Here is an 11,530-nt window from a genome sequence, read left to right as displayed (position 1 = left end):
ATCTAAGTTCTGTGAAAGCTCTGCAAATCTGAGGAAAAGTCAATGACTCAAAATATTTTGGTTTTGCATGATTCACCTGAAGTTGGGGATACCAGGTGGAAAAACGGGACCCAACAATAGCCACCCTATCCTGACTAGCATCAGGATCAAAGATCCAGGTCCTAAGGTCGCAAGAGCTTAAACTAAGGAACTTTTCCATCAGAAGGTTGTGGATCTTTAATTTTTGGTGGCATTGTTGTGCCCATCCACCAGACTTTAGTTGTTCTAAAAAGCAGCACTTTGTCAGGGAGGAGTCCTCCAAACTGTTCAGTCGATGCCAATATCTAAGATAAGCCAGATTGATTCTAGCAGCAATTAAGGGTAGGCCTAACTCAGCTCTGAGGTGAGACGAGGGAGTTCCTGGGGGGAGCCCCAGTATCAGCCTCCTGAATTTGTTCTGCAGGATTTCTAATTTGGGCTCGGCTGCCTCTCCCCATAGTTCTGTCCCACAGAGAATTTGTGCTAGAATTTTGACAACAAACACATTGCGAACAGGATTTACCAGCTGGCCTCCTCTGCTGTAGAAAAATCTTTTTAATTGTCCTATTGATCTGGTGCTCAATAAGATGGTAGCATTTAAATGCTGTCTCCAGGAGAGTTTCTCACAAAATTGAATGCCCAGATATTTAAATGAGTGTACCTGGTCAACAGCATCCCCATTCAGTGACCAGTTAAGCTTAGGGGCTCTCTTCCCGCAGACCATAATTTTTGTTTTAGTATAGTTGATTTTTAGCCGTTCCTCTTTATAGAGCTGCCCAAATTTGGACAGCATTCTTTTAAGACTAATTTTATTCAAAGATAGCAAAATCAGGTCATCAGCATAAAGCAGTATTGAGATCTTCCTACAGCCAATGGTTGGAGGGAAGAATGTGGGGGAAGCCATTTGAGGGATAAGGCTGTTTATATAAAAGTTGAAGAGAAAAGGTGCTAAAATACAACCTTGTGTCACCCCTCGGCTAATGCAAACCTATTGTGATAGAGCTCTCTGTAAACCTATATGCACTTGCATCATATTTTCTTTATGTAGTTGCTGTACGAGCCACAGGAGTCTCTTATCAATGTTTGTCTTTCCTAATTTATACCATATGCGTTCTCTATATGTCAGGTCAAAAGCTGATGAAAAATTAACAAAGCTGCGTAAAGATATTTGTTTGGAGGTTTGGTGTACTTACTAATTACATGATGTAAAACAAAGGCTTGATCCTACTTCTGCCTTTTCTGAAGCCTGCCTGTTCTTCGAAGATGATAGAATGGTGTCCCAATCTAGAAGCCTATTCAGGAGGTATCTAGCATAAAGCTTAGAGGCCACATTGAGAAGACTGATTGGTCTAAAGTTACAAGGATCACCTTTCTTAAAAATTGGCACAACAATGCTAGTTTGTCAACCTGTGGGAAGGCTGCCTGTACTATTGATGTAGGTGATTAGACTGGCTAGAATGGGAGACCCACCACTGAATCCAGTTCACAAGAGGGAGAGGCTGCAAGATTTCACCTGTTGCATTTCTGCCTGTCATGCAGCTCTTCAAAAGCAAGGTGTCCCTTTTTAATAAAATGGACAATCCTAGTTACTGTGGGGAACGCTCTGGGGGTTCTTACCTTTCACCCTGAGGCTCTTTTTGGCGGGGCAGTTTCTGCAGGGCAGCCTGGGGAAGAGGGAAGGAACGGGTGGGAACACTGGGGCGCCCACGAGTCCTCCACAGGGGGAAGGCGGGAGAGGAGGGGCCCTAGATTGGTGTCAGGGCCCCCACGCCTCGTGAGTGTGCTCCTCCGCTTCCCCCCTGTGGGGCCGCCACGCTCCATAAGTGGGGGGGGCGCTCTGTGGGAGGGAAACAAGCGACCTGAATGGTGACTAGCGGGGTACGCGGCGGCGGCGGCGGCGGCAGGAAGGCGGACCGGCGACTCCCGGAGGCGGCGGCCAGAGGGTGGAAAGGCGACGCGAGACCGGCCATGGGGGCCGAGTGGCTGCAATGCCTGCTGCTGAGCTGCTGCTTGGCTTGGCGCGGCGGCGGCAGCGCTCAGAAGCCCGGCAGCGGCGGCGAGTACTGCCACGGCTGGATGGACGCGCAGGGCAGGTCCTACGAGGGCTTCCTTTGCCCCGAGCGCTTCGACACCCCCGACGCCACCATCTGCTGCGGCTCGTGCGCCCTGCGCTACTGCTGCGCCGCCGCCGCCGCCCGCCTGGAGCAAGGCGCCTGCACCAACGACCCGGAGCCGGAGCCGCCGGCGGCCACCGCCCGTGAGTGTCCGGCTCCGGGGTCGGGGGGGGGGGCTCGGCGGGCAGGCGGTTGGGTGGGTCGGTGGGGAGTGTGGGTGCCCAAGCGAAAAGTCCGGCTGCCCCCGGCAGAGGCGGACTCTTCACACTTGTCCCCCTTGCGACCGTTTCCTGCCCCGCTTGAACGGAAATGGAAATCCCAGGGCGAGCGGTCTGGTTTCGGTGCGATCCCTGCTTAAGCTAGTCGGGCTGTTTAGGGCGACGACCTTGGTGAGCCGCGTCTGCAAACGGAGCCTACGGGTGATTCCCTCCAGCCGGCAAGTAAACGCTACTTGCTCCAAAGTAGGTGGACGTAAGGTTGCAATGCGTGCATCCTGCTTCATTTGGGAAAGGATTCCGTGCTGCAGTCTGGTAAAAAGAAAATTGGGGGCGAATCCCGACTTCGGAATCCGAAGCACATTTGCGGGCAATTTTTAAGCCTCAATATTCAGCGCGGGAAAGATCATGTTTAGCTCCGAAACCTTTCGATGGATTTCAGCTCTACTTCGCTCGAAAGCATTAGAACCCGTTACATAGCAATCGCCCTGGGGCGAGGGGACACTTTTCCCCTTGGTTTTCCCCGACGAAAATAATGTAGGATTTCTATCTTGTCTCATGACTTAAAACTTCCTACACCTAGATCCCCGGGAGCGTGCAGTAGGGCATCCTTCTGAATCGACATCCGTAGGGTTGGGCTGTAAATCTTTTGGGAAAAAAAAAAAAGGTAAAGGTTTGGTTGTGGCCCGAAGCGGGAGGGATTTCCTATCGTCCGGGGAAAGGATCTGTCTCAGATCGGACACGGATCGTGTGTGGTTGCTGTTTTCACAATCGGCGATGAATCGAGTTATTAAAGGGACAAAGGCGACAATCCGGTAAGCAATTACCGAGGTGTGAGACCCATTGGACACAGTGGGGCGTCTGAGCGTCAAGTGCCTGTCAGGGCGCAGAAAACGTTCACCAGCTTCGTAGGTCCTCAGAAATCTGAAGTCCAAAAAAAGGCTTTTTGTGATGTTGACCATTTCATGGTTTTTGTCAGCTGGAAAAGGGGATCAGAGGGCCGGACAAACAGCAAAGGTCTTGAGCGCTCTTAGGAAGACTTGCTTGTCTGTCGGTGTGTTTAAATAAAGTAGAGGAAACAGCTGTTGTCAGAAGTAGAAACATCAGAGGGAGAAATAGTTATCTTAATTATTCAAGGACAAAGATAGCAGGACTTACAAAAAAGTTTTGTTCAGAGTTGCTGCTGGGTGCCCAGTCTGGTCAGTCAGTACCATAGGTGAGAATATACAAGGAACCCTCGCTGTCAGTCCTGAAATTTTACTGCTGATATATCAGGGAAGCAGCTGTCATTGGTCCTTTTAACACTCCCCACCCCCAACAGAGTGAAGTGTGTTATTGTGCGGTGCCGCCAAGTTGCTGCTGACCTGTGGTGACCCTAGTAGGGTTTTTTTTTTAAAGGAATGGGTTACCATTGCCACCTATTAGTGATTTGCCATGGCCATGGCCAAGCTGGGATTTGAACTCAGGTTTCCAGAGCCCTAATCAAGCATTCTGTTTACTGCCCTGCATGGCTCTCCTTCCAATAAAGAAGATTAAAATGTTATGGAGCTTATTTATCTCCTGTTTGCAATAGTTTCAGAATTCATTACTGGAAAATTAGGAAATTACATAGTTCACAAGTGTCCCCATCACTGATGGATGATTATCTTCAAAAGCAACATGAAGCTGCTGAGCAAATGTTAACACTGTCATCCATCCAAACACCCTCATAAACCAGGTGGCCTCCCTCTGCTTCCAAATCAGTCTTTCCCCGTTTATATTTTTATTTAAAACAATCCCAGAAGTTTAACAAATTTGCAAATACATCAATCAAACCAAATCTTGGGTGGAACTTGTGCTTGTTCTACAGTTTCATGTCTGTTTTGTGAAGTACAGTTTTCCTGAGCTCATTATTGGTCAAAATGGGTCCTTATATCTATCTATCCTTGATACAGATACGGATTAGAAACAATTGCAGGTGCAGTCAATTAGGTGTTCTTGAATTCTTAGATATTAAAGTAGAATATCAGTGCTTCTAAATAGCTTATGAGCTGTAGTTAAAACATGTAAGTGACTTATGTGTCAAATTTGTCAGGTTTAGTATTGATTATTGTGTTTTATTATTGTTGAAACACTTTGCATTGTGAATTATGAAAAATATTAATATTATATTAATTGCTTAATATTTTGAACAATACAAGTAATTACATTTCATAAACAAGTACTACTAAGTACTTGTACTACTAAGTCTAAGTACTACTAAGATGATGATGACGATGATGATGATTATTTTATAATATGGTGTTTTGTTTTAACTCAGAACCAATATATGTACCATTTCTCATCGTTGGATCAATATTTATAGCCTTCATTTTCGTGGGCTCCTTCGTTGCTGTTTACTGCTGTACGTGTTTAAGACCTAAGCAAACCCTGCAACAACCAATGAGATTCTCTCTTCGAAATTACCAGATGGAGACTTTACCAATGATCCTTACTTCAGCTAGCTTAAGGACTCCATCAAGGCAATCCAGTACTGCCACCAGCTCCAGCTATATTGCTGGCTCTATCCGCAGGTTTTCCTTTGCCAGGCCAGAATCCAGCTGCATAGTGGCATCTTCACCACCACCTTACACGGCAGGATGTTTACAGATGGGCCATTCTATCAGCATCTCTCAGCCATCTGGATTTTTGGTATCAGCGCCATATTTCTCCTACCCTCTTGATTCAGAGACATTTCAAAGGGGGAAGAGCATTCCAGATCTCAGCCAAAGCTGAAAGGCATTTTCGGAAGCATAGGCTCCAAAGGAAGCTCTTGCTTAATGTGGTTTTTCTGGGGGATGGGACAGCTTTGATGAAAAGCATGAATTGTCTTTCTAGTGCAAATTTTTTGCAGGGAATTTAGAACAGTGTTATAAATTTAAAGTATCTATGTTCAACTTATATCTAAATTCCCATTTAGTGTTACCATTTTAGAGCGGCATTCTTTCTAAAAAGGATCACTAGACCACTGTATTGGCAACTGAAGTGTTACCTTTAGTATACTGTATTTTTAAAGTCATGCATATCAAATGAGCAAAGCCTCTGCACATAAAGGTAGAACTAGTTATGAAGGCTGCAGTTCCATACTCATTTACCTGGGACCAACAAAGGAAGTGAATTTTGTTTATTTACATTTCAAAGCAGTTCCACTTTTCAAAATAACACAGAAATCAAAATGCAATTTCCTATGGTTTCTGCACTTCCCTGAATTTTGTGATATAGTTCTTCAGTTTTAAAAAAAATACATAAATTAGGAGAACAGCATACAAAAAAGCATAAATTAAAATAATGTGCTTGTAAAAATAAATGCATATTAGGAGCAACTGGCAACTATTCTGTGTGTACATAAATGTTTATGCAGAAGTGTACATGTAAATACATATTAATTTTTATATAGACTGTTGCCAAAAAAATCAGTGTATGAATTCCTAAGTGATTTGCATGCAGTTTTTCTAACATGTTTGTTTAACACATAGTCTTTGTAGACACACATAGACAGACAAGACACTTTTGCATACATCATTTGACCTGAGAATTGCATTGCAAAATTACAAGTGCAACACATAAATGATAACTTCACTGTGATTCATGTATTTGTTTGGAAAGTGAATTTGATTAGTTTTTACTAAAATGCATATCAAACAAATTTCATTCTTGTCCCTACTTCTGTGTAGATTTACATAGCAACCAAGTATGACTAGATAGTTTACTTATGTGATGGCTAACATTACGACTATTCCAGTGGAAATGTTAGATAATTTTTTTAAAGTCCAGGTTCAGTTAATGGGGCAGAATTGATTAGATCATGCCCAGTATTTAGACAAATTATTTTAAAAATGTAGAAGTTCTTATTGAAACAGTTTCCACCTGATTTAGTATCACGTTTTATAAAGACAGTAGTTTTTAAAATGGGAATACAGAAGGAATGGCAAACTAATTTTGAGTACTCTCTACCTGGAAAAGCCTGAAAAGGGTTGCCATAAATGGGAACTGATGTGATAGCACACCATTATTTTTATTATTCAGAGACTGGGCAACTAAAATGAGAGGAGGTTGATACTTGCAAGTTGCAGAAATGTTCTAATGGAGAGATAAGGATGCTTAAGCTAAAATCTATGACTAACCCTCTTTGAACTCAGTGGGAATTAGATATGTATAGAAATGAATTGTAGAATCTCATCCTAAACCATGGCATGCCAGATAAAAAAGTGATTTAAGGTGGGCTGTTATGAATGTGTGAAACTATAAATAGCTGTGACAGCAAAGTGCAACACGTGATGAAACTGTTTTTCAAGCCGATTCAAAAATAGTATCAAGAATACAAAGCAGATTATTTTACCAACAGATAGAAGCACAAATAGATGGACAAATATTCTCACTGCCAAGAGGCAAGATGAAGTAACATTTATAGAATATATAAGAACTTCATTGATCGCTAGTGTAAAACATTAAAATGCTGAAAGAGTATTAGCCTTATATATTTTCTCAAGGATGTATTTATTGTGTTTTGTTCTCTGACTTGGAAAACATGACTAGAGCAGATGTTCTTAAACATTTTATTTGTTAAATTAACACTATATAAAGTCATGTATTAGAGCTGGAATTGACAGTATTATTGGTATTTAGTAGTCACATGTTTTCTTCCAATAAAAATATTTTAGTTCTTGAACATGTTTATATTTTAAATTAATAAAAATATAATTTACCATTCTATGGCTTTGTCTGTTTCTTAGGTCACAATTTTTCTCTAAGATTTCTGAAAGAATTTTATTGTTCAAATTACTTTGAAATGTTCAAAGATTTGAAATGGCTGAAACCTTTAAAAAAATCAATAAAACTCTTTTAAGCATTTACATAAAGCATTGTCCACTAAAACAAATGTGTCAGGGCTTCTTACTACTAATAAGGTTGCACCTGGGAGTAAGCCACTTCTGCTTAACGGGACTTCTGAATAAACATGTACTGTATAGGCTCACAATTAATGTGTTAAGACTATTAAATTAAAACAATACTTTCCTTTTCCTGAAGCAAAAAAGAACAAGCATGCTATATTTTTGCAGGACAATTTTTTGTGGATTTTACCTGCTAGACCTCACTGAAGTTATTGTTTTGCAAAAATACATTTTGACAATGGTGCTGAAGTAGCTTGACATTTCCTTTCCTACTATTAGAGTACTTGGGTCATATTTGATGTGGTGTTACTCATATTGCTGGGTTTTTTTGGTATAATTTTTAACAAGTTTGAGATTTCTTTTTGCATGCTGAAGAGCCCTATATTTAGGATATATAAGTTTGGGGGACAAAACAAAAATTGCCACCATCATCAGATAAGTTCAAATATCTTTTAGCAGCATTATCTATGATAAGACTTTGCAGTCCAGAAAGATTTGAAATGTTAGTCTCCCACTCTATAGAAATTAACCACTAGTCTTAATTATCAAATCCAACAAATTTCACGAACAAATATTCCAGTATGGGCTAAATCTCACACCATCACACTATCATCAAGTATAGTTTACGTATTTACAACAGGAATTGCCTGGCTACTATTGTGTAACAATTTGTAGACTGTGCAGTTGTGTTAGTCACATATTCTTTCATTGCTGGCACAGGTCTCTACAGTGTTGATGTCAGGATCAGCCCTATCATTAAGCAGAGTGAAGCAGTTACACAGATGGCAGAATGTGAGGAGCAGCTCCCCAGTTGATCTTCCTGAGTTCCCTGAAATTCCCATTCCTTGTAGGACAAAGGCTGTTTTGAATCTGTAAATTAGTTTATCCTTAAGTGTGGTAGATAATTCTATCCTACCACCAATGATACAAGTAAGCTTCAAATTTCAGTTAATGATCTTATTGTACATGGAATGGATGAGGAATCATCTTGCCCTCTGCTGCAACCAGCAAAATGTCCTCGGCTGACCTTGGCAGATGTCGACCCTGGTTAAAATCCTTAAAATAAGAAAATACTTGATTACCATATTTGTTGATTTAAAAAAATGTATTTCCGGGCATACATTATTCCATTGGATAGTCTTATAAAAACCAGACATCACTTTTCAACTTTTGATTTACTTTATCTGTTAATATATTTATCTTAGTGCTAGTGAGATATGGACTCATGGTTTTATCTCAGTGGTAACCTCATGACATTAAATTCTTGCACAAGGGCTTGTAGAGGCATGAAAATATTATAGAGCCCACCTTTTAAAGCTGTCACCAAAATATTTGGTATCTATAGTTTAACAGCTGCTTGAAATTTTTTTTTCCATATTCAAAAATAAAATAAGTGCATTCAATCTTTGCCTAACCAATGATCTGGAAAATAGCTGCTATAATTTGATCCTATAAACCTGGACACATTATAGTCTGCTGAGCATGTTGCTTATAATATCTAGCTTGCAGTTGTTCCAATGATCTTAGTTACTGTTGAAGGGTACCTATTTTTTTGCAATTATACTTTTATAGAACACAATCAACCTCTTATTCTTTATTACTAATATTTTAAAGTGAGTTTCTAACAAATGTTTGAATATTTGTTTTAAAACTAGTAAAGAAAAATTGTTTAAAGCTTTGGACATTGGAAGGGAAGTGTTTGACCAACAGTAGAACGAAAACATTCTAAATTCAACTGCTAATCCCATATATAGCTCACTGGATTAATTAAGGCCACACCAGCAAACTATCCCCTCTAGTAGAGAGACTTTTCATCCCTTTTTGTTATGCTTCATGCTCACATGGTATATATACCTAGATAATTGTGTTTTAACTTAACCAGTTCATTTCCTTCAATTTGAATAATTATAGCCAGCTGCGTCACGGTACTGATTTATTTTCTCTCTTGTTTTATGGGGCACTGAAGCCTCTCAACTTTGATTTTAAAAAAGTAATCAAATGATATATCAATATGTTGGGTGGTGTTTCCTGATGGGTACAATTCCCTCTGTTGTACAGATGCCCCTGGAAGCAATGCATTGCACACCACTAAACCTAGCCAATGCTTCTGTGCTGATCTCCTCTGAAGTCCCTATCCCCCCCCCCCGGCCTTCACGAGGTTCTCGCTCTTCTTTCTTCGTCACTGCCAGCAGATATTAATGCTGTAATATCGATAGAGTATGGAGACAAGTGTGCTGTTCAATACTTAAATCTTTTATTTAATCAGGGAAGTAAATAAATGATGAATATTCATGGATAAATCACAGGCTGCCAATCACTTGTATTTGAATCAAATCTGATATAAATTTAAAACTCTTTTAACCCACTATTTCAATCTAGGCTCTTACAGATCTCTAACTCACTTTCCAGACTCTTTCAAGTTACACACAGTCTCTCACTCACAGAATCTCTCTCTCAGACTCCATACACCAGTCTTTATATCCAGCTCCCTCCCCCCTTGGCTCGGCCTTTCATCCTCTCATTGGCTCCTGCTTCAATGTTCTGCGGTGACGGGCAGGTAAGGGCAGGGCTGTTTGCTACAGCTCCTTATTATCACTAGTAAATGTGTTAACCTAAAAGGACAACCATTCCAAAAACCTCAACCAAGTACTCTGGCGTTGCCCCTTCCATTCTGTGCCACCCAAAGCCTTCTTGTTCCAAGTTGATATCTTTTATTACTCAGGTATTTAGTGAAGGGTTTTTCTACTTTAGATAATTACATTGTTTATTCTGGTGAAACGTGTGTAATGTTGTCTGTATTTTGCCTAACATCTTAGTTACAGGTAAACATAATTAATGAGGACAGTTTGACTTAAACACAGGAGATTTTATTGATGGGTCACATATAATTGGTATGAAGAGGAAAGTAGGTTCTAAGGTATGAATGATAATTTAAAAACAAAAACAGTAAAATGTAAAAATATTCTTTCCAGAATTCAAGATCAAAATAACTACTTTATAGACTTTCTGACATACACGTTCTAGGTTCTCAAGATAGACTTTTCTTAATAAACTCTAGCACTGACTAGACTTCTTATCCTCTTTTAAACTCTAAGCTTTAAGTTCTCTGCTATTGCAAAAACTGATTTGCAGACCAGATTCCTCTCTACTAGATTCTAATCACACCTACCAATTAGCATTCAATCATTCAGCGGCCAATCACACTAACATTCTGCCCACACCATCCCTGCATATACAGTTGTGCGCCGCTTAACGATTGACCTGCATTACCATGAAAACGGGGGAATTTCACTTAGCGATGATTGGTTCCCTGCTTCGGGAACCGATTTTCGCTTTATGACAATCAAAAACAGCTGATCGTCGGGTTTTCAAAATGGCTGCCAGGTGCTTAAAATGGCTCCCCGCTGTGCTTAGGGACGGATTCCTCACTATACAGGCACCGAAAATGGCCACCGTATGGAGGATCTTCGCTGGATGGCACGTTTTCAGCCCACTGGAACGCATTGAACGGTTTTCAATGCGTTTCAATGGGCTTTTTAATTTCACTTTATGATGTTTTCGCTTAACAGCGATTTTCCTGGAACGGATTATCGCCATTAAGTGAGGCACCACTGTACATTATACAGGCATTCAAAACTGTTGGTATAGTTAATTATAAATATATACATTGAGGTTTGAGAAAGGATAGAATTGCTACAATCTGTTGTATAAATTTGGAAATCTACATATACTTGGTCAAATGGTTGTTCCTCTATGGCACAAGTGGGCAGCTGATGGCCATGCAAGGCTAGTGAATAATGAAGAATGATGGAAACCGTACTCCAGCAACATTTGGATGGCACAACATGCCTACCCTGCTCTACAGGAAACCATCCTTTAGTTTTCAGACTTCTGATAGCTTTCCTTATATTTAGCCTCTTCTGTTGCTGCTTTTATCAAACAGAGCTGAGTCCATCTTGTCTCACATGAAAATCTATCATTTTAATTCTTCACGTAAGAAAACATGTGTTTTCCTCCTTTTATTCACTTCTCTCATATTAGAATACATTGTCAGAAAGGTAATTTGAAAACCTTAAGTTTTTCTAAAATTGCCAATTTGACCGCAATATGAAAGCATTTATATTTTTATTCATCTAATAGAAACCACATAGTTGTATTCAATTTACTAACCAATATCAACCTGTAATTTTTAGCTATAGATTTTTAATTCAGTTCAAAACTAAAGTAAGAAGATACACTTGTACAAATGGTTGCATTTAAGCTCTGGACAGAA

At 40.3% G+C, this 11,530-nt stretch overlaps 1 protein-coding gene across 1 annotated transcript; it reads left to right on the top strand.

Annotated features, from left to right (window-relative positions):
• The first annotated feature begins 1,948 nt into the window (after positions 1-1,948).
• On the top strand, positions 1,949-7,078 carry SHISA3 (shisa family member 3). The gene is made up of 2 exons (XM_073001195.2): positions 1,949-2,275; positions 4,647-7,078. Exons 1-2 carry the CDS (start codon positions 1,987-1,989, stop codon positions 5,099-5,101), a joined length of 744 nt encoding a protein of 247 aa, XP_072857296.1. The 5' UTR covers positions 1,949-1,986; the 3' UTR covers positions 5,102-7,078.
• Positions 7,079-11,530: the final 4,452 nt, after the last annotated feature.

This window comes from Pogona vitticeps, chromosome 5 (assembly GCF_051106095.1).
Source record: "Pogona vitticeps strain Pit_001003342236 chromosome 5, PviZW2.1, whole genome shotgun sequence".
Lineage (NCBI taxonomy): Eukaryota > Metazoa > Chordata > Lepidosauria > Squamata > Agamidae > Pogona > Pogona vitticeps.
Note: the sequence above shows the minus strand (reverse complement) of the source record. Positions and strands in the feature narration are given on the sequence as shown.